The following is a 24,531-nucleotide window of genomic DNA, read 5'->3' as shown; positions in this document are numbered from 1 at the left end:
AAACAGAATTTAAGACCCTTCAAATTTATCTTCAATCTGTGTGAAATTAAACATGAAGATAAGGTCTTGAAGAAAGCCAAACGCTTAGCAGATTTAGCTTTAATCCTGCGTCCGGATCATGAGTCGGTCAGTGGCATGCGCTCTTTACTATTCTCGCGGTGCGCGTGCGGAGAGCTACAAGTATTTGAAGCGATGAACAAAGGCTATCAGCACAAAATCCTACCTGAAATATCTTGAAGAGTTCGTTACATCGTGGATTTTCGGGAAAGGATGAAAACGTGTTGTTTTTGAGGCAGTAACTGGCTTTTCGAGGAGCTGTTTCCATTGCACGCGATGGGAGGTGAATGGAAGTTGATAAGCGCGCGCTATGGTTCCTTAAATCCATTGTTATGACATGAAGTTTATTTTTTTTTTAATCTCTTTCGATTACAGAGCCATGGAGAAGCGTAGAAGACTGTTATTTTTCCTTTTTTACTTGATGTCAAAGTTTTACCTTGGTGACCAGCAGGTCATACGAATTGGTAAGTGATTGTTTATCACGACTCGTCATTGTCACCTGCGATTATTGTTAATTCATCAACTTTCAGTGTTTGTTCAGCATCGAGTGTCTTTTTTGTCACGTCACGGCTCTTTAAGCGACTTGAAGTGTTATTGCTTGTTTAAAGATATAGTCTATCTGATGTTTTCATGACCTCTAAATGCATTTAGTTTATTTGTCGTATCTGCATATCCATGTTGAATTTGGTCTTCATATTCACTTAAATTATCAGCATTGTCGTTGATATAGCTACTGTAATAATCTATTTTGTTTCAGAAGTCTAACTAATGGTTAAAACTTTATCAAAATGGGATGAAATCATTAACAAAGAATATCAGTCACTTGTACTGTTTGTAATGTGTTGACCTTTCTTTAAATAAGAAGTGTAGTTGGCAGGTCATCTTGAAAGTAAATAAGGCATAAATGCATTCCTCATTCAATATTAAACCATCAGCATCATTGAAATGAGATTTGAGAGATTTGATCACTGGCTCTCCTCTGTGTGTTATTGAGATAAAGCTTCCTGTAGTCACATAGAGGACACAGTAGGGTTTTATGATTGCTGGTGTCTGACTTTGCCATCACGGTAAATCCCCAAAGCGGGTTTTAACAACCTACATTAATCCTCTTTCCTACCTAAGTCTGATTTGATGTTCCTCTCTGAATGATGGGACTTCAGTTGAAACAGAAAGCTTGGTGTATTGCTTCTGTGGGATGGATTGTTGAAATACTAATACTATAAATAATATTTCATATGGACATGCATCATCATAAATAAACTAGGCATTGAAATAATCTACATTTAAGTTTACTGTATATATCTACTCTTGATTTGTGTCATTCTTCCTAGGACTTGTGTATAGAGCAGAATGAAAGAGTACTTTAGCCCCAGATGTAACGTTCTGACTGCCCTATTGATTCCACAGGTATTTTATCAATTCTCATCCAGAGGGGACTTGTTTCGCCCACACCATGTTTGGACCCTCTTTATCGGAGACATTTGTCAAAGTTTATCAGATATTGCTGGTTTACAGATGTTCTGTCATCTTGAACACACAGTGCTCTGTCTTTAAGATGGATGTGTGTTGGAGCAATGAATCATTTTATTAGATAAACTCACACCCTTACACATACACACCGATTTGGTAGGACATTGTATATCAGGCTGGAGATACAGGAGACTGTCCCTATGTTCTCTTGAAAATATAGGTGCATCCAACTGCCATCTGTCATCTGAATGTTATGATTGCCATCTAAAGCTGAAGTCGCTGGAGACTTGGAGGGATGGTGGGCTTAGTTTGCATAATCGTGAGCCATAATGGATACACTGACATTGCTCAGCTTTTCACAAATGTTTATGTCAACATTGCTCGACAGGGTACAGCTAGTGCTTCTTTTTTACAGATTATGGGCAAAGTGTGAACTAAAAATAGATGTTGAATTATACAGAACAAAACAAAATTTGCATGGATTGCTTTTAAAAAATTAATTAATTTTCATTTTCAATTACTCTAAATTGATTGTATAGACCATTTTGAGGGATGTAAAACACTCAAAATGGCGTTAAATAACACTAAAAGTGGATCATCGGCTTATAATCATAGGGAAACCACCTTTATAGGTGCTACACAGCACTTTGGTCAAATAGTGTAGAACCATAAGAGTGCCGTGTAGAACCATAAGAGAAACACACTCTTATATGTTTGCTATGAAGGGGAATTAATTACAATAGCAAAAGCTGTTTTGAATCACTTTTATGCTGGTCAGAAGTTCCAGTGAGTTAGAGAACCTTTGTAGAACTATATGTGACCTGAACCACAAACTCAGTCGTAAGGGTACATTTTTATACATCATCTGACAGCTGAATAAATAGCGTTTCCATTGATGTATAGTTTGTTAGGATAGGACACTACAGTATTTGGCTAAAATACAAATATTTGAAATCTGGAATCTGAAAAATGATGTTTTTATTACCTTTCTGAACATGAACAGTATACCGTACATACATTTTCAATGTAGGGACAGAAAGCTCTAGGACTAAATCTAAAATATCTTAAACTATGTTCCAAAGATGAACGGAGGTCTTACGGGTTTGGAACGACACAAGGGTGAGTCATTAATGACAGCATTTTAATATTTGGGTGAACTTACCCTTTAATAAAGAGGTTGGAGTTGTGTGACGTTGTGCAGTCGTGGGTCAGCAGAGTGAAGAGGAGGGGGCTCAACACACATCCTTGGGGGTAGAGTTGTAACGGTATGAGATTTTCACAGTATGATAATCGTCTCAGAGAATACCGCGGTTATACAGTTTCACGGTATACGGTATTAAACAATCAAAACTGTTTTATTGGGGGGGGGCTGGGGGGGTTGAACAAATGTTTGAAAGTTAATCAATCAATTAATTCCATAATCGATTGTCGTTTAAATTAACAATCAATTTTTCTATTAATCGTTAACCATAATGCTACAAAATGGATTTATTGCAGGTAGCAGTCACTGGCATGGCAGGATGTGCAAAAGCCACACACACACACACACACACATACACACACACACACACACAAAACGCTTTCTCACTTGAATTAAAAGGGGGTTTTGGTCTGAATAAAATTCTAGTAGAAGGATTATAAAATGAATAGATGTGAATAGGATTATTTTATAAAATGAAGAGAGAGCGCCATACATTTTAGATCAATTTGTTTTGTTGACTTTCCTATCCCTCACGGAGACCGCTGAACGCGCCTCTTTAAATGGTTTTGTGGTGCTCGTTGTTGTATTTTAAAACACAGTTGCAATGTTTTCAACTGACATTATGGCATTTTAAATAAAATGATCCCAAATGTAACTGTGGCGCACGTGTGACTGCGCTATGCATCAAGTGAACCGCATCCATCGGCACTGTTGCACTAAAACACTGTTGCTCACATTAATTTGATCCTGCTGGATTCTGTTCTAGAAAATGTCAGATTTAGAATTTTTGCGTTCCGGTAGGCCTAGCCTATATGTTTTTAAAAATCCATCATACAGTGCATTAGGTCATGACAGCGCGTGCATGCAGACGAGGACGAGCGAGCGAGGCTTTGACTCAGGCGGGAAGGAAGTCGACCGGAAGTTGAAGTCGGCCGCCATCTTGTAGCAGAACTTCACTTGCGTTAGCATCCCATTGACTCACATTCATTTTGGCGTCACTTTGACAGCGAATAACTTTACATCTGAGGCGTTTAAAGACTCCATTTGTTCATTATTTATTTCTAAAGATACACAACAATGTATAAAGGGCTCTATTACCTTCTATGTTACATTATGGCCCCGTAGAAACGTAGTTTTTGTAAAAATAGGCTAACGATTGCGTCATAACCACTCGACTCTCTGTCGCACAGTAGAGAAATTACCGTACAGACAGTAGGAGAAGCTCGCAGGCAATCAGGGAGACGTCAAGAGAGAAGCCCATAGTTACAAGCCCTGGCGTTACATTTTAAAATACTATACAAAATAATTAATCAGAATACTTACTCCTGCTCACTCACGCCAAAGAACTCCCCGCTCAAGCTCGCCGTCTCTGCAAGATTAACGATGGCAGTTTGCACGCACAGCTACTAGAAGATTTACATCTGTCAGACAGGTTGCTGACGTCATCAAGCTTAGTTGGAGTCTGCACGTCAGAAACGGAAGTGCTAAAAATTGCTAAAAATGGGCTTCACTTGTCTCAATTGAGTTCCAATGGGGTCGCTGTGTCCATTTCTTTTACTGTCTATGCTTTGACTAGATTTATTTGGAGATTACTGCTCATGTCTCATTCGGCACAAATCCAAATGTTTCCATATTCGCAATGTATCTGAATGTTAAACTATTATTTATAATGTAAACTACTTACACATTTGCACATACACAGAAAAGATCCTCTTCATATGAGCAAAAACATCCTTGGAACAGCAGAGAGGACTGGTATACGGTCTATTTAAACTGACCAGTGTAACCTTTTAAATGTTTAGTTGACTATTTTATTTTGATAATGAACAGACTGCGATGTAAGTTTGAATCGCTAGAATATACGTGTGCTCCAGGCTCCGACGTGATCGAAACAGCTGAGACAGAGAGAGAGAGAAAAAAAACACAGGGTTAGGAAAATGTTAGATCGTGACCATGCCTCTCGATGCCGTTCGAGATATAGCCTTCATTAATGTGGCTTAAATTGTTCTGGTTTACTGGTTTCTTTTTTAGGGTTCTAGGGTTTTTCTAATTTCGCAGGATTATTTTATTATCTTTCACTTTTAATCGCATCTCTTACTGTGTGTGGTAAACATGGGAAGGGAAATTAAAGATTTGATGAATTAATAATTTGTTCGATATATTAATTTGTTCCCTTATTTCAGTTAAATCATGGGTTATTTAGGGAACAAAATTAACAAAACATGGACAATTGCCACAAATTAATAAGTCGTAGAAACGAATTAACAAGTTGTAGGAATGAATAGTCTATCTGTCCTGTGTCCCGCAGCCCTGCAGAGTGCAGTTATCTGATGAAATGACTTAGTTACTACATTTATATTTCTTTTCATGTTGAAGGACTTTTGTGTTTTTTCTATTTTAATGTACTTTTAAAGTTTAAATCACATTAAAAGCTTAATAAGTACACTGTGAATGAATGATGATACGGTCAACGTAACTCACAGCCGCTCGCACGTGTTCTGCGCATGAGCCGCACGCAGCCCAACATTACATCAGTTAACCTTTAACAGCCTTAATCGATCAATCTCTTATCGACAATTATTTGAAAGCATGTTTTTATTCAAATTTCATTAATCAAAAACAAGAACATTTTTACCATTGATTATTTATTAGTTTAATAACTTATATTTATCATTAATAATTAAATAAAATAATAATTAGCTAGCTACTGTAAATTCATTGTCATGACTGGATTCTGTGCTTCACTCCACATCACAGAAATCATAATGCATTAACCTTAAATTATAAATGGGACATAGCTATATCTGCACGGGATGATGATGTTCTGAATAGGTAAACATGTTCGATGCGTTTCCTCATTTTGCAGCCGGTTTCCGACCACAGTTTTTTCAAACTGTGTCTACCTTCAAGGACAAATAAGCATTCGTCTTTTCTATACAAAAAGTATTCCCATAGGCCTACTAGTGCCAATTTTAACTCATATTTTGACGTGGGATAGAGATTAGAGATAACGGCCTCTGTCTCTGATGTTGTCTCCACTGTACGTTTGGGTGGAGCAAGAGAACAGTTAGTGGCCGTTCACATATCGCGTCATTTGTGTCAAAGTAGCAAATGCGCTCGTTTTATCCAGGCGCCTCTGCACCGCATCGAGTTAAAAACATCTCAACTTTTCATAATGCCGCAAGCGCACCGCAGGTCATGTATCTTCCTCACCTCTCCCGTAACAACGTTGAAAGCTCAGCCAAGATGAAGGAACAGCTGATCATAGCTGTATATGGATTGCCATTTTTAAATAAATCAAGTAGCAGAGCTACTGCAAGCAATTTTTAGTTCTGCAAATCCATTTATCCATTGCTGAAATTTCCGCGTCTTCATGGAGAGAGCAGGTCATTGTTGCTTAGCAACGGCAGACGCCTCAAGAGCGCAAGTGCCAGAAGGCTTTGGGAAAAAATCAGAAAGCAGCTCGTCTAAAGTTTTCCACGTGTTTTAGTCGCGATATGTGAATGGCCCCTTAGGTTGAACGTTGTTGCCTAGGCGCAGGTGAGATTCTGTGTTTGTTATTTTCTCTCAATACCATAGATAAGCAAATGTACACGGTATGATAATCGTACATATTTATATCGCGGTATATCGTCATACCGGTATATCGTTACAACCCTACTTGGGGTACCCCATTGTTTAGTGTGATGTTGCTGGATGTGTTGCTGCCGACCTGTACTGCCTGAGGTGTTCCAGTCAGAAAGTCTAACAGCAAGTCAGACTTGATGTGGTGCATGACTAGCCGTTCAAAGCACTTTATGAGAATAGGGGTAAGTGCAACTAGATGGTAGTCTTTGAAGCAGGATAGAGACGGCTTCTTCTGGACTGGAATGATGGTGGTAGCTTTGAAGCATCCCGGACAGCAAGCAGTTTCAGCCCAGATCTGGCCCACATTTGGCCCGCATGGATTTCAAGCGGGCCAGATGTGGGCCGGTCCGGGAACAGCGTCATCACCTGGTTGCCGGGAGGAGGTGCATCACTGAGTCTTCTATGCAGTGGTGCTGTTTTGTGCCTCAAAGCGAGCGAAGAAGGCGTTTAGCTCATTTGGCAGAGAGATGGTGCTGTCACAGGTCCACATGGGGGCTTGTAGTCCGTAATGGTCTGTATCCCCTGCCACAGGCTCCCAGTGTCTCTGTTGTCGCTGAATCAATGGGCTATCCTCCTGGAGTACTGTCTCTTAGCCTTTCTGATGCCACGGGATAGGTTGGAATCTTCGTTTATCTTTGGAACACAAATTAAGATATTTTTTATTGAAATCCGAGAGCTTTCTGATCCTGCACAAACAGCAATGCAACTGACATGTTCAAGGTCCAGAAAGGAAGTAAGGACACGATTAAAATAATGTGACATCAGTGGTTCAACCATAATTTTTTAAGCAATGAGAATACTTTTTGTAAAATTTGTATCAATTAAAAAAAAAAATTATAATTTGTCTTAATCTAAAATCTGAATTTGTTTTCTGAAGAAGAACAAAGTTCTTATGCGTTTGGAATGACATGAGGTTGAGTAATTAATAAAATAATTTTAATTTTTGGGAGAACTAACCCTACAGGTTCTTTTGTATAGCAGTGGTGCTATATTAACCACTCCAAAGAACTGCAGAAGAGCCCAATTGTGTGTGTGTGTGTGTGCAGCGACCTAATAAAAGCTGTTTTAATTCACATGGAGTATGGCAGGCAGCTTCATTGTTTTTTTGAGAACACATGACAAGCTAAATACTATTTGCTTTATCTAACCACTATATTATCAGATACTTTCAAATACTAAATAATTTAGGGCTTTATCATAGCTTTAATTAATAATCACATTTCTACAATAGCACAGTAACTTTAAACTGCGTTTACGTGATGCCAGTGAGTCCAAGACGATGCAAATTCAAGTAAGTGGTTTGATACAATCATCTAAAAGTTTCAGCATCCCATCCATCCATCTTCTTCCGCTTATCCGGGGCCGGGTCACGGGGGCAGCAGTCTAAGCAGAGAACCCCAGACTTCCCTCTCCCTAGACACTTCCTCCAGCTCTTCTGGGGGGACACCGAGGCGTTCCCAGGCCAGCCGGGAGACATAGTCTCTCCAGCGTGTCCTAGGCCTTCCCCGGGGTCTCCTCCCAGTGGGACGCGCCCGGAACACCTTCCCGGGAAGGCGTCCAGGAGGCATCCGGAACAGATGCCCGAGCCACCTCAGCTGACCCCTCTCGATGTGGAGGAGCAGCGGCTCTACTCTGAGCTCCTCCCGGGTGACTGAGCTTCTCACCCTATCTCTAAGGGATCGCCCAGCCACCCTGCGGAGAAAGCTCATTTCGGCCGCCTGTATCCGGGATCTTGTCCTTTCGGTCATGACCCAAAGCTCATGACCATAGGTGAGAGTAGGAACGTAGATTGACCGGTAAATCGAGAGCTTCGCCTTGCGGCTCAGCTCTTTCTTCACCACGACAGACCGGTACATCGACCGCATTACTGCAGAAGCTGCACCGATCCGTCTGTCAATCTCCCGTTCCATCCTTCCCTCACTCGTGAACAAGACCCCAAGATACTTAAACTCCTCCACTTGAGGCAGGAACTCTCCACCAACCTGAAGTGGGCAAGCCACCCTTTTCCGACTGAGGACCATGGCCTCGGATTTGGAGGTGCTGATTCTCATCCCAGCCGCTTCACACTCGGCTGCAAACCGTCCCAGCGCATGCTGAAGGTCCTGGCTTGATGAGGCCAACACGACAACATCATCCGCAAAGAGCAGAGACGAAATCGTGTTGTCACCAAACCTGACCCCCTCCGGCCCCTGGCTGCGCCTAGAAATTCTGTCCATAAAAATCATGAACAGAACCGGCGACAAAGGGCAGCCCTGCCGGAGTCCAACACGCACCGGGAACAAGTCTGACTTACTGCTGGCAATACGAACCAAGGTCCTGCTCCGGTCGTACAGGGACCGGATAGCCCTTAGCAAAGGGCCCCGGACCCCATACTCCCGGAGCACCCTCCACAGGCCGCCGCGAGGGACACAGTCGAATGCCTTCTCCAAATCCACAAAGCACATGTGGACTGGTTGGGCAAACTCCCATGAACCCTCCAGCACCCTGTAGAGGGTATAGAGCTGGTCCAGTGTTCCACGGCCTGGACGAAAACCACACTGTTCCTCCTGAATCCGAGGTTCTACTATCGGCCGGATTCTCCTCTCCAGTACCCTGGCATAGACTTTCCCAGGGAGGCTGAGAAGTGTGATCCCCCTGTAGTTGGAACACACCCTCCGGTCCCCCTTCTTAAAAAGAGGGACCACCACCCCGGTCTGCCATCTCAGAGGCACCGTCCCCGACTGCCACGCGATGCTGCAGAGGCGTGTCAGCCAAGACAGCCCCACAACATCCAGAGACTTGAGGTACTCAGGGCGGATCTCATCCACCCCCGGTGCTTTGCCACCGAGGAGTTTCTTGACTGCCTCGGTGACTTCAGCTTGGGTGATGGACGAGTCCACATCTGAGCCCTCAGCCTCTGCTTCCTCAATGGAAGACGTGACAGCGGGATTGAGGAGATCCTCGAAGTATTCCTTCCACCGTCCAACGACATCCCCAGTTGAGGTCAACAGCTCCCCACCTTTACTGTAAACAGCGTTGGTAGGGCACTGCTTCCCTCTCCTGAGGCGCCGGACGGTTTGCCAGAATCTCTTCGAGGCTGACCGATAGTCCTTCTCCATGGCCTCACCGAACTCCTCCCAGGCCCGAGTTTTTGCCTCCACAACCACCCGGGCTGTAGTCCGCTTGGCCTGCCGGTACCTGTCAGCTGCCTCAGGAGTCCCACAAGCCAACCAGGCCCGATAGGACTCCTTCTTCAGCTTGACAGCATCCCTTACTTCCGGTGTCCACCACCGGGTTCGGGGATTGCCACCTCGACAGGCACCGGAAACCTTACGGCCACAGCTCCGAGCGGCCGCTTCGACAATGGAGGTGGAGAACATGGTCCACTCGGACTCAATATCTCCAGCCTCCCTCGGGATCCGGTCGAAGCTCTGCCGGAGGTGGGAGTTGAAGATCTCTCTGACAGGAGACTCGGCCAAACGTTCCCAGCAGACCCTCACAGTACGTTTGGGTCTGCCGAGTCTGTCTGGCGGGGGAGGAAGTTTCAGCATGAAGGAAAAAAACTAAATTTGTCTACTCGTCTACCCTGAAAATTAAATCATAAATGTGTCCTATATAGGATGTCTCCTGAATGCCATTTATCATCCCACTGGTTACTAGAACAGATTTTGTGACTGTACGGCAGCAATTGTGTTAGTGTCGAGCTTTGGTCCAACTGTGTCGGGCAAGACCACAAGATCTCTATAAATCTTTTAATATTTTTCAGCTCTGCTCAAACTATGGTTTTTAAAATCTTAGAGAATATTTGGTTGTGAATATACAGCTGCATCAGCTCATTCCTGAGAGTGGTTTAAAATAATCTCTGGGCTCTGGAAGTATCACAGTGTTGAATGAGGGAATGTGCAGTGCTGGTGAAAGTATTTCACAGTCTATGAGAGGAAATTAATCCTTTTAGATTTGGATCCATGTGGCCTCAGATGTATGTTCAGCACTGTGAAATGGCACTGCTCTTTGACCGTCAGCAGAATTTCCCTAAAAGTCTTTATGGCTATGGTGAATTAGGAACCTGGTTTCAAAAGTCGCGTCTTTTTGAACACTTTATGAAGTATTTGTTAAATAATTAACAACCAATGTAGGTTGTAAATATTTGCATCAGAACATACTCACTTTTATTCGCCTCTTATAGATTGAGCTTGAAATAACAATAAACAAATTTTAGTGTTTAGAATGGGCCCCATGAGAAAATCGAAGGGTTCGATCACAGTGGCGGAGAGAATGGAGAATAGCTAATGTCTTTGGCTCTTTCTCTGCGAGAGCATTGGTATGCATGCTGCCTCCTTATCCCTTTGTGTTTTCTTGTGTTTGTCAGAAGGGATGTGTTTGAACAAGATTTCATGAATTTGAATGAGAAACAAGTTTTCTTCTTAGATGATGTATTTGGCCTGTGTGTTTGCAGAAATCATTGTGATGTCTCTATGAGGAGTGTGTGGAATAAATCATAGACAGTGACAGAAATGTTGAAAAGTAGAACATAGAGAAAGAAAAAGACTGTGTCCAAGATGACCTGAATATTCAGCAGTCACTTGTGTGCAGGTTTGTGTATGTGTCTGTTTGTGTGCATGCATGCATTTGTTGTTGTAGGGATTTGTGTATTAGAAAGAAGGTTCAAGACTCATGACCTTGATTAATCAAGAACTGTGTGCATTAAATTTATTCAGCTGTGAGATGCTTTTATCCAAAGCAACTTACAAGTGAGGAACATTTTAATCACTTCATCATAAGAGCCACAATATTTGTAGCAAAGTGCAGAACTTTGAAATTTTTGAACTTTTTGAAGATTTGACAAAGTATTATATTAACTGAAGTAATTTAAAGATGCACTAAAACAGAATTTTTTTGAGAAACCTATTATTATTCTATTCTATTAAAGTTAATGTACAAATGTAATTTTTAACATGAAATTAAATGGATATTATCCTTTTTTTTTAACTTTTTAGTTTAAAAAAAGAGTTTTACAAGAAAAACACCGTCTTTCAAAATCAATGCATTAATTACCAATTTTTGTAATTGTATGTGAAATTTACTAGCAATTTCTGTTTAAAAATTTTTTTAAAGTAAATCCTACAACATTCATCTCATGATATGAGTAATTTTATTTCATCGTAATGATACAAAACAAAACTCATGCTCACTGAAGACAGGTAAACAGTCAGCGATTAAATAAGAATAAGAATAAAAATTACAAGCAATAGGACAAAAAACTACAGTAGAACAAATAGAGGTTAATATGAAATGCTAAGTACATTGTATGAAGTAATCAAATGTATAAAACACTGCATATTTTTCACTGTGCAAATTAAATATATATTTAGCGGTTCATGCATGTAATGGTGAAACCCTATTGTAATTGTTAGAATGGCCAAGGATCAGCGATCTCCACATAAAACTGATCGTGCAGACCAAACGACTTAGTGAAGTCATGGCCTAGTGGTTAGAGAGTTTGACTCCTAACCCTAAGGGCCGGCAATACCATGACTGCTCTCCGGGAGCTGCAGCATAAATGGCTGCCCACTGCTCCGGGTGTGTGTTCATGGTGTGTGTTTGTTCACTGCTGTGTGTGTGCACTTTGGATGGGTTAAATTCAGAGCATGAATTCCGAGTAAAGGTCACCATACTTGGCTGTATGTCACTTTACTTTTTCAAACCATAAATTGTAGAGACTAGAAAGTTGAAGGGAAGGTATTACTCTTACCACCTACAACATCACCAAGGCTCGCCCCAATTGGCCTGACGTGGATGCTACAATGATCAAAGTGACAAAATCACTCAGAACTTCTAAATTCTCTGGAGAGTGAATATCAACAATTATCAAAAAAGTTGAACTTTCGACTTGCATTCGCAAAGGGACGCCAAAGACGTTCCAAAGAGGCAGGGCCACTTTTAGTAAAATGTCTTTAACTCCTGAATGAGAAAGAGAATCTATTTGGAATGAGATATATTTGCTAAACTCAGAACACTTATGTAAGAGCTCAATCTGAGGTCACAGGAAACAAATTGCAGAGCTTGGCCACAGAAAAAAACATAAAAATGGCCATAACTGCACAACCATTTGCTCTATCAACATGAAAATCACTGTGAAAATCAACTCTGTTAATCACTGCTTGCAGCTATTTTTCTTCTTATTAAAGTTACAAAAGTGATCTAGTCAAAAACAGTGAAAGATTTTCTCTTACCAGGTACCAGGTTTCTTTAAGTACCGGTGGTACCGAGTACCCGGTCAACCTGGTTCTTGACGCATACAGCGCTATGATTTCCGCGAAGCAGAAAATGTGGATAGAATCTCAAATCCAGTAATGAAAATGAAACTTACATTTTAATATGGACAGTCACGGAATTTGTCAAAGTTGGCATAAATTTATCAAATCAAATCTCCATATGGACTAGTATCTGCCGCAAAAGTTGGTTGAAATCTGAATCCTGCATGTTCTGCATGTCTCTGTGTTAATGAATGAATGGCAGAGATGTGCGGGTTTCTTTACTACATAGACTTAAACATGTGACGCTTCCAGTAATTTCAGCATCTGTCATCTCAATGAGGACATAAATACATCACCAGAACTGTTCTGAGTCACTTCACAAGCATTTTACCGTTTCATTTGAGTAAAACCAGTGTCAATTTAAAGGTATTCACGGTAGCCCGTCAAAATAAAAGTTCATTTTTACATAAAGGCATTGTGCTAGAAACTTTTTTACTGTTTTTCATAATTATATTACTAGTAGAAAAATTTTAACACAATTGTAAATAAGTTAATGGCACTGGTTTTATTTTTAGTGATAAAAAGTGTGTGTGTGTGTGTGCGAAACTGGTACCAAGAACCGTGGATTTTCACTGGTATCGGTACAGAATACTGAAATTTTGGTACCGTGACAACACTTATCTGGATGTACGTCACAATATGAATGAAAAGATTTGGTGCTACTTCCATTTTATTGTGAATATGTCCATGTGAATATGACCATGACACACAAAATGCCTCTGTGTTCATCCAAAACCCAGTTGTGACAGCTAGCGGTCACAGTGCAGTGCAGCATGAAATACAGATAAACAAACTAAAAGGATCACAACAAGATAAACAAACGGTTTCATTTAGCCATTAGTAAACCAAAAAATTCATGTATCCATGCCATCAGGTGTCCATTACAACTGTGATGAAGAAGATCCAGAGAAATTTTTTACAAAAATGTACTTATGTTGAACTCCTCGTAATTAATTATCTGATTCAAATATGAATAATTACATTGAGTGGAGCAAAAGGGAAACTCATCATCAACATTAAGTACTGATTTTAATCATATAACAATTCATTATATTAATCAGCCAGGTTTTGCCCTCTGCATTTGCGAATTTTGTTTTTTTTTAATAAACTGTTGAAATTGGTTGTTCTTTTGCCAAAATTGGATGCTTGATATCATTACATGTGTTCTTACTGTAATGTTTCATTCTAGGACTGATCGTTGAGTGGAGCATTCTGTCTGGGTAAGGGCAGTGCAGTTGATATATTGTTAGAGCTGACAGATATGTAACATTGAAAAACATCAATCGAACATCTCCCGGAATGATCCGGGGTGTGGAATGAAAAACAATACCTGACTGAAACTACAGAGAAGAGTTTGAGATCCTTCATGGAATTACAAGGTCAAATGCGCTTTAGAAGTCTCAAAAAAGTCACTGAATATTCTTATTCTGTGCCAAAAGATTTGGGCTACATCCATGGCTGTGTACACTATTTCCATACACTATTTCCCTACTATATAACAGACAACAAACAGCATGTGAAAAAATAGTATGTCTGAATTTACAGTATTTAGGGAAAAGTGCCCAGATGGCCTACTATTTCTTGAGATCTTCATGAGAGTGTGTATCTGAGTTATGAATAGCAGCACGACTAATGTTGTAGGTCACAGGACTATAACAACATGATGAATATAGTATGTCCGGATTACATTTATATGACACTCATTCAAACTATATGGAAATTTTTTAATGGTGAAAAAGTATGTACTTATTTTAAAAAAGGTACTTACTCAGAGAGAATGAGTTTTAGACGTGGTGTCACTTTCAGTGCCATTTAGTTTTTTATTTAATGTCTTAGGGTTTAATCATCTTCAGTTCATTGAAGTTCATTGAACTCAGTAATTGAGGGAAATGAAGGCACTTAAACACCAAGAGCATTTTAGGGCTGCATGCAGACATAATCTCCAAAAGGCCTTTGAGATTTTAATTTTGATAAAATTTTTAAGAAATGCGTTTGACTATAAAAAATGTTAAAGAAAATCTTTTGACTATAATTGCACTCATTTTTTATTAGGGTATATATTACAGCTATTTGCTAAAACTCCAGTATTTTATGAATGAAAAGACCTGCTGTTTCCTTCATCATCCAGTTCCTAGGGGAAATGAGAATGCATAAAATGTGCAAGAATAAGAGACACAAAAACCTTGTGAGCTAAAAAAAGAAAAAAGACAATGCATCCAGTAGCACAGTCTGGTAATGGTGACAACTAATCATAATTTAGCTAATTTACGTCAATTTAAATGTGAAAACTGCCTAACCTTTGTAGGATTGTTATTTATGTGTGCAGAATTTTAATGAATGAAAAAATCTGAAGCAAATATTTCCACTCAAGCATTTGTTGACAGTAAAATTAGGCCTTTAAAAGTTACTTGCATGTTTAAAATTAATACTGTGATATCTGTGGTCCACACTATGTTGACTGTTGATGGGGTTTTCAAACTGGGGTCTGTGAAAAATGTTTTGATATACTGTAAAAAAAAAAATAGCATAAAATAAATTGCAATTAATTGTAAATTGTTATAAGATTAGACTAAAATACAATAATTGATTAAGGTAAATAAAATTGATTAAAATAAAAAAAGCGAAAAATTATTCAAATAAATACACACATAAGGAATACTTCTAACAGCAGGGTACTACAACTAGTAAAAAAAAAAGTAATAATGTATAATAAGTAATAATAGTTATAAAGAAGAAAATGTAATAGAAACTAAATATTTTCCAAAAAGTTGTTTACACATTATTACCTATTTATAGTGTTATTTTTGCTCAGTATAAATTGGGTCTTTATGTAATTTGTATATGGTAAATATTTGGTAATAATTTTTATGGAAATTTTTATATGGTCAATTTTAGAATGCAGGTCCCTCGTGCATATTTGGGAGTCTATGGCATCTATAAAATTGAAATCCTGGCCTATAGCAGAAGCTACTACTTGTAGCCAACCAGTTTGTGTTGCCTGCTAAAACATGCTTAGCAGGGCTCCAGACTACCATTTGAGAGCAGTGGCACCAGCGCCACTAAAGTTCTACAGATAGTGGCGTCAGGAGCAGATTTGGTAGCGCTTGGGGATGATGTGTGGGGGTACTGAAAATAAAGATAATTTGGGTCATTTAATCATAAAATTACCATTGTTTTGCATTAATAAGTGCAGTTACGAATAATATGTCATGTTAATTTCTTGTTTATTTTTATTTGTTTATTGTTTATACAGATTTTACAGTAAAGCACTAAACTTGAGTTAAGATGCATACAAAATTAGCTTTTATTAACAACAGTAACAGGTGCAAAATCTACTTTTTAAACACAGAAAATATGTATCTTCCACTCTTATTGAATGTACCATTATTTCTCTAGCATATGAAACTGACCAACCTCAATGATTATGTGTGATTTAGTAGCAAATTGAAGAAGAGTTTGTGACTATTCTTACTTCATACACAAAAAAGTGCAAAATTCTGACAAAATTTGATTTCTTGACGATTTGATATTTTATAATAGTGATTTTATAATTTCAAAATATAGAGAAAAGGTAGAAATGAATGACTAATAAGCCAATAAGTGCTCTTCTGCTGCTATCTACTGGTTATAATTGTTATTTTATATATTTTTTTTAAATTTTACATAAGTGTTTGTTTACCACAAAGTAGGCTATATTTTGTTCATCCCATTAGAAATAACTTTTAAACTGGATCATCTTCGAGTTTTAAAGTGCTGGAAATAGTTGTGTGAAAAACTTGAAAGTCACTGAAAAGTGCTTGAATTTCTCTCTCAAAAGGTTGTACAAACCCTGAAAATGATATAATGAATTCGACTATTTCTACCACAACACCATGGTTACAGTTAGCGTCACCGCTTCTGGATTCCTGACGTATGTCAACTCTGTTTATAACAGAGATTATAACAGTGTCGCAAAATCAACTTTGGCTCCTGAGTAAAGCAGTTATGAGCTCGGACAAGTTTGTTTGTGTCACGGTCCGAGCTGATAAACGCTTTGCTGTTTGATGTTTCTCAAATGCAACCGAAATGGAATAGCTTATGAGTTGGGCAACGTGGTGGTCACACCAGTCCGTACGCTCACAAAAATTAGTCGCACCAGCAGAGAAAATGGTCACAGTCTGGAGCCCTGTTTAGCATTTGCTAGGACCAGCACTGGGAGTCTTTGAACTGTCTGCTGGTCAAAGCCAGAGGGGAGGCATTGCATACTGCATTCTGCGTGTGTCACCTGTCACCAACACAGGTTCTGGGAGGAGACAGGAAACATTCCATGTTATGTATATGAACTGCAAATTAATTGTCCACTGGTAAAAGTTTCAGCTGTTGTGAATTATATGCTGTATACTCTTTGCCAGACTATAAATTTAACTGAGGTAGTGATAAAATATTGACAAAAAAGCTAATAATCGATAATTGATACATAGGCGGAAATCCCAGAGGGTTGTTCCCCCTAAAAATATGATTTAAAAACCTAGCTGTGTATTGTAAACAACAATGTTTTATACTTTAAATAATTGTTTAATTAGCAAAACAACACAAAAGGTGCAAAAATGCATTTTAAATTTAGAAACATTTTGAGTCTCTCCCTCCCTTACATCAAAGTGATTTTGTCCAAATGCCTGCTTTTCTCTTAAGTTCTGCTAAATTGAGTGTTGTCAACTTAGCAATTTTGTGCAGCATGCTCCGTTAGTAAGGGCCTAATCTTTCTGATGTTGTGCAATGCAAACCTTCAAGATCGAGCAGACTTTGCAATATAGTCTTTGAGGGTCAGCTGGTCATCAAAGATTACACCAATATTTCTGACTGAAGTTTATGGGTTAATTGTAGAAGAACCTAACTGAATGGTGAAATCATGCTGTAGGGTTGGGGTGGCAGGGAAGACAAGAAGCTCAGTCTTTGCCAGGTTGAGCTGTAGGTGATGTTCTTTAGGGCTGCAACTAACGATTATTTTGATAATCGATTAATCTGTCGATTATTTTTACGATTAATCGATTAATCGGTTTATGTACTTATATTTTAGATTTGCCCATTTTTTCCCCAAGTAAATTATTAATAAAGGGTCTTTATCATTCAGCATAGATTTTTAAAAGATTTTAACCATTTTGCATTGTCATATCCTCATCAAAAATATACCTGGAGTTGTTTTATTATGTGTTAGTAATCCTTTGTCGAACTCTTCTGCAATCAAAACACTGAGCCATAGCAAATTTCGCAAGGAGATTTCAAATAATGTTTTCACCATGGCAGTCCATAGAGCTCCTAAAGTAGTTTAACATCCCGAACGAAGCTTATTAAGGAATCTTTCAGAACATATTTTCACGAAGAAGAAGGATAAAACAGAATAAAATTGCAGTACATTTTATTTTATTATTTACTGGGAAACAGCTTTATAGCTTTTGCTGTGAAATTGTAAACAATCCTTTGAAAAAAGTGCCAATGGCATGAAACCTGAATGGAACTCGCATTTTAAAATAAAATCCATCAGAAGGTTGTCCAGAAAAAAAAATTGGACACACACAAAAAACCTGCTGTGTGAAAAAGATCAGTGAATACTTAGAAAAAAAGTGCATTTCAAATATATTTAAACATTTACCTCTCTCATTCAGTCATAATTAGGCTGCAAGACTGAATTATGAACTGGTAAACGACAAACTGATCACAGAACATGTTTGTAAAGCTTTAAATGTTAACTGTTAAAAAGCAATGTTATCAGCTTTTACGACTAAACATTTGCAAACAACATTGTACTGGAGAATCTGCACAAATAAAAGTCTTAGGGGCCGTTCACATATTGCGCCTAAAAAAGCGTGGAAAACGCTAGGCGCGCCGCTTTCTCCTTCTTTCCAAAGCGCTCGGGCAGAAGCGCGTCTGCCTTTGCTAAGCAACCATGACGTGCTCTCTCCAAGAGGCAGAAATTTCAGCAAAGGATAAATGGATTTGCAGCTCTTAAAATCGCACCCGCGGTGCGCTTGCGGCTCTCTGAAAAGTTTAGATGTTTTTAACTCGGTGCGGACGCGCCTGGAAAAACGGGCGCGTCGCGACCGCGTCGCTTCCATTATGAGCGCGCATACAGCGCCTACATTGGAAATAACAAACTTGAGAGCGCAAAAGACGCGATATGTGAATGACCCCTTAAACATTTCAGTAGTGCAGAGTTTACAGGTTACTCTTCTTTTTTTGAAGGCTCAAAGTAAAGTACTCCCACATCCTGCTGAATGCTGCAGAGACGCTGTTCGGGAAGCACGTGACATAAAACGAGGCCAGCTATTGGCTATTCGCTACTTCTCCTGCTGTACTGGCTGAGTAAAACCTCCGGTGGCTCATTACTGCCACACTTTGGTCACCGCAGATTTGAAATATGCACGAAATGAGTTGCTTACAGCAAATAAAAGTTATTTAGCAACTAATCGATGACTAAATTAGTTGACAACTATTTTAATAATCGATTTTAATCGATTAAATCGATTAGTTGTTTCAGCTCTAATGTTCTTTCATCCATGCCAAGATATTCGCCAGGCAGCCTGAGATCTGTGCAGCTACCATTGGATCACCTGGTTGAAATGAGAGATAGAACTGGGTGTCATTAACATAGCAATGGTAGAAGAAGCCATATGCCTTTATAATTGGACGTAGTGATGTAGTGTATATGGAGAAGAGGAGGGGTCCAAGAACTGATCCCTGAGGAACCCCAGTGACCAGTTGATGTGCTTTGGATACCTCCCCTCCCCAGGCTACCCTGAAAGATCTACCAGTGAGATAGGATTCAAACCAGCTAAGAATCCCTGTGGTGCCCAGTGATGAGAGGGTGGACAGGAGTATCTGATGATTGACAGATAGATCCACCAGAATAAGAACTGATAATTTGGAATCAGCCTTTGCAAGCCGCAATGCGCCCATGACTGACAGTAGCACAGTCTGCCTGGGAAGAAGAGATGATGATGATGATGTGTGTGAGTGGTGGTAAGAGTGTAGAAGAGATTGCTTGAAGAAGGTGTGAGGGGATTGGGTCTAGAGGGCATGTTGTAGGATGGCTGGAGAGGAGAAGTTTTGATACTTCTGCCTCAGTGAGGGGACAGAAGGAGAAGATGGGAGTTTTAACAGTGGGTTTGGTTGGTTTGTGGTCCAATGTGTATGGGGCTGAGAATTGACTACTGATTGTTCTAGTTTTGTCTGTGAAGAATGTGGCGAAATCATCAGCTGTTATGTAAGTGGTGGGAGGTGGTGGAGGGGGACAGAGGAGATAATTTAACGTTTTAAAGAGATTACGTATGTCTGGAACACTGTTGATCTTGTGGAAGTTTGAAGATTTGGAAGTTAGGTCTTCAGCAAAGAAAGATTAAAGCAAAGACTGATACAAACTCAGGTCTGACTGATCTTTTGATTTGCACCCTGTTCTCTCTGCTTCCCTGAGTTTGGTCCGATGCTCAAAAAGAACATTGGATATCCACAACTACAAATGGTAATGATAAAAAGGCACACAATTACCAACTAAATTACACAAAAAGAGGAAACCAAAGATGCATAGCAAGACACACATCATGTAAATTAAGTTCCTGCTATTTGCAATTGTTTAATTTTATTACAATAATAATAATTGAATAATTGTTCATTTATGATACACTTTGTACACTGTAAGAAAAATATTTAGAAAAATGTAAAGGTACTAGTAATTTTGTACTAGTATAGGGTTATCCGTTGTAACCCTGTAACCTGAAAACACTAAATATAATGTGTAATTAAAAATGCAGGTAAAATAAAAACTGTGAAAAATCAATATGGAAAATTCCTTCATAATAACATAGTAGATTGTGGCCTATTTTTACAGACTTCTCTTAGAGTGTAGCATACTAACTAACTACTAATACACTGCTTAAAACTATAATTATTCAGAATTTAGTTTTACTAGTTTACTAGCTAATAAAAAAACTTAAATTGTTCAAAAATGTGTTCAATAATTCAATAGTTATTTGTATATAAATATTATATTATGCATTTATATTATTTTACGAACAAATCTAAATGAACATATAAAATATATTTTTTTGCTAAGATTTAAAGTGACAATTTTGCATTGTGATTATGCGATGAAATTATCGCATAATGACATTATAACATCATCTAGCAACTTTTAGCAACAAATCGACCTTCTGTGACGCTAACAATGGAGGACAGGAGGCAGATGCAAGTAAAGGTAGTTTATTGACAGGAGTTGTGATGGATGAATGCTGGTGAGTGACGCAGGAACCACGATGGCAGCACAGACAGGTGGGTAGGTGATTTGAGTGCGTTGGTAGAGATGACGGTGGTGGTAGATCGGTGATCCGTGGTGATAATCCGTGAGTGACTGTGATAATCCAAAGTAGACCGAACAGGAAACAGGGCAAGGACAGGAACACAGGAGCACGAACAGACATCAACACATGGACCTCAAACAACGATCTGACAAACAGGAGACGAAAGACAGGGCGTTATATAGGCGGTTGGAATAAGATGCACCTGCCGCTGATCAGGCGATCAGTGGCCACACCCACATGAACCAATCAACATGACATAACATGACTACAGCTGGAGACGGTGCGTTCACGAACCGTGACAGTACCCCTCCTCCTAAGGACGCCTCCTGGCGTCCCCAGAATCTCTTACCTGTCGATTGTAATCATCGATAAGGGAGTGATCCAGGATGTCCCTGGCAGGTACCCAACTTCTCTCCTCCGGACCGTAACCCTCCCAGTCCACCAAGTACTGAAATCCGCGTCCCCTCCTTCTAGAGTCCAGAATACGATTTACCAAATAGGTGGTCTCCCCATCTACGAGACGCGGCGGGGGAGGGACCGGGGTAGGCGGATTAATGGGAGAATGAAATACGGGCTTAATTTTGGACACATGAAAGGCGGGATGAATTCTCCTGTACGTAGGAGGGAGTTTAAGGCGGACTGCCACCGGACTAATGATTTTGGTGACAGTAAACGGGCCAATAAATTTGGGAGCCAATTTATTAGATACGGACCGGAGAGGAATATTCTTGGTTGAAAGCCACACCTTTTGACCCACGACGTATACGGGAGGCCTAGACCGGTGGCGATCGGCCTTGGCCTTGGTGCGCGCCCCCGCTTGGAGTAGAGTCTCACGGGCTCTGGTCCAAGTGCGGTGGCACCTCTGGACGAAGGCGTGAGCGGAGGGGACCGCAACTTCGGATTCCATACTGGGAAAAATAGGTGGCTGGTAACCTACACTACACTCAAAAGGAGATAGGCCCGTAGCTGATACTGGTAAGGTATTGTGGGCGTACTCCACCATAGACAATTGTTGGCTCCAGGAGGAAGGATTCTTGGAGACCAAACATCGCAACACCCTTTCCAAATCTTGGTTGGCTCTCTCGGTTTGACCATTGCTCTGGGGGTGAAACCCTGAGGACAGACTTACAGTCGCTCCCAGTAGTCTACAGAATTCTTGCCAAAATTTAGCCACAAATTGGGGTCCCCTGTCGGAAACCACGTCTATCGGGAGGCCATGTAAACGAAAGACGTGGTCTACGACGGTCAACGCTGTCTCCTTGGCTGAGGGTAATTTGGGCAAGGGAATAAAGTGGGCCGCCTTCGAGAACCGGTCCACCACGGTTAAAACTACCGTGTTTCCCTGGGAGGGTGGGAGGGCGGTAATAAAATCTAGAGCGATGTGGGACCAGGGTCTCGAAGGAACCGGCAGCGGTTGGAGTAACCCATCAGGGGGCCGATTGGAAGTCTTACCAGTGGCACAAACCGAGCAAGCCAAAACAAAACTGTGAATGTCGCGAGCCATAAGTGGCCACCAGAATCGTTGCTTGACTAAAAATCTAGTACGGTTAACCCCTGGATGGCAAGCTACATTCGAGCAATGTCCCCACTGGATAACGTTGGACCTTAATCCCTCCGGCACAAATAAACGGTTCGGTGGGCACCCGGGCGGAGGCGTTACCCCTTCTAAGGCCGTTCTGACCTTCGATTCGATCTCCCATGTGAGAGTGGAGACCACTAATGTCTCAGGAAAAATACACTCGGGAGTGGACGGGCGTTCGGAATGGTCAAAAATACGCGACAAAGAATCGGGTTTGATATTTTTGGAACCCGGGCGGTACGAGATAGTAAAGTCAAAACGTCCGAAAAAAAGTGCCCACCGAGCCTGCCTGGAGTTCAACCTCTTGGCGGTGCTAATGTACTCTAAATTCTTGTGGTCAGTCCATACTATAAAAGGAACCCCCGATCCCTCTAACCAGTGTCGCCATTCCTCTAATGCCATCTTAACTGCCAACAATTCTCGGTTACCAATATCATAATTTCGTTCTGCCGGAGATAAACGATATGAAAAATACGCGCAAGGGTGGACCTTGTCGTCTAAGGGAGAACGTTGAGATAACACCGCTCCTACCCCCACCTCTGATGCGTCGACCTCCACCACGAACTGACGTGTAGGGTCAGGGGTAATCAGAATAGGGGCTGAAATGAAACGGCTCTTCAGTTTGGCAAACACAGCCTCAGCTGTGTCCGACCACCTGAACGCAGTCTTGGCGGAGGTCAAGGCGGTCAGAGGTGCGGCTAGTTGGCTGAAGTTGCGAATAAAACGCCGGTAGAAGTTAGCGAACCCCAGAAACCTCTGTAGGGCCTTACGGGAATCTGGGCTTGGCCATTCTACCACAGCCTTAACCTTCTCGGGATCCATGCGTATTCCCTCAGTCGACACGATATACCCCAAAAATGGAATTGACTGTGCATGAAATTCGCATTTCTCCGCCTTGACAAAAAGCCCATTCTCTAGCAACCTCTGAAGCACTCGTTGGACGTGCTGCACATGTTCCTGGAGAGACGAAGAAAAAATCAATATGTCGTCCAGGTAGACATAAATGAACTGATCGATCATATCTCGCAGCGCGTCGTTGACAAGTGCCTGGAAGACCGCTGGGGAGTTGGAGAGCCCAAAGGGCATAACCAAGTATTCAAAGTGCCCTCTGGGGGTGTTAAAAGCGGTCTTCCATTCATCCCCCTCCCTGATCCGAACCAAATGATACGCATTGCGTAAGTCCAGTTTTGTGAAAATTGACGCTCCCTGCAACCTCTCGAAGGCCGAAGACATCAACGGCAAAGGATAAGTATTCTTTACCGTGATGTTGTTCAGTCCCCGGTAATCAATACAAGGTCGCAGAGATCCGTCCTTCTTTCCCACGAAAAAGAACCCCGCCCCCGCAGGAGAAGAGGAAGGGCGGATGAATTTAGAAGCTAGAGAATCAGAAATATATTTCTCCATAGCCTCCCTCTCTGGAACAGAAAGTGAATAGAGTTTGCCCTTAGGCGGAGACTTACCTGATAGTAAATCTATGGCACAGTCGTAAGGACGATGCGGAGGAAGAGAAGCAGCCCGAGACTTACTGAACACTTCCTTCAGATGGAGGTACTCAGCGGGCACGTTAGACAAATCCACCGCCTCCTCCTGCAACACAGACACAGACACAGACGGACAGGCAGACACTAGACAAGACTCATGACATCTTTTACACCAAGACAAAACGGAGTTAGAGAGCCAGTCAATGCTAGGGTTGTGGAGGAGGAGCCAAGGGGGTCCGAGGACAATGGGTGCCAGGGGAGAGTCAAGGATGTGAAAAGAGATGGTCTCAGAGTGATTGCCAGAGGTGATGAGTGTAATGTCTTCAGTGATGTATGATATGGTGGGAAGTTGCTGACCAGTGAGGGCGTGAACCGTGATGTGGTGCGGAAGAGGTCTGAGGGGAATGTGGAGCTTGTGGGCTAATGTGCTGTCCATGAAGTTACCCTCAGCCCCGGAATCCAGTAGTGCCTGACAGTGATGTGTCTGTGC

The 24,531-nt window shown here is 40.9% G+C and overlaps 1 protein-coding gene across 6 annotated transcripts in view; it reads left to right on the top strand.

Moving 5' to 3' along the window:
• Positions 1-24,531, top strand: part of LOC132127255 (glutamate receptor ionotropic, kainate 1-like) — a 65,196-nt gene continuing 40,665 nt past the window's right edge. For 2 of the 6 annotated variants that reach the window (XM_059539039.1, XM_059539038.1), the window contains exon 1: positions 1-521. In XM_059539039.1, the coding sequence (XP_059395022.1) occupies positions 395-521 (127 nt within the window). In that variant the 5' untranslated portion in view covers positions 1-394. The remainder of the gene's footprint in view (positions 522-24,531) is intronic. The other 4 variants (XM_059539037.1, XM_059539043.1, XM_059539041.1 and 1 more) reach the window with 2 other exon arrangements.

This window comes from Carassius carassius, chromosome 45 (assembly GCF_963082965.1).
Source record: "Carassius carassius chromosome 45, fCarCar2.1, whole genome shotgun sequence".
NCBI classification, from domain to species: domain Eukaryota; kingdom Metazoa; phylum Chordata; class Actinopteri; order Cypriniformes; family Cyprinidae; genus Carassius; species Carassius carassius.
The sequence above is the reverse complement of the archived record's forward strand: the minus strand, read 5'-3'. Positions and strand labels throughout refer to the sequence as shown.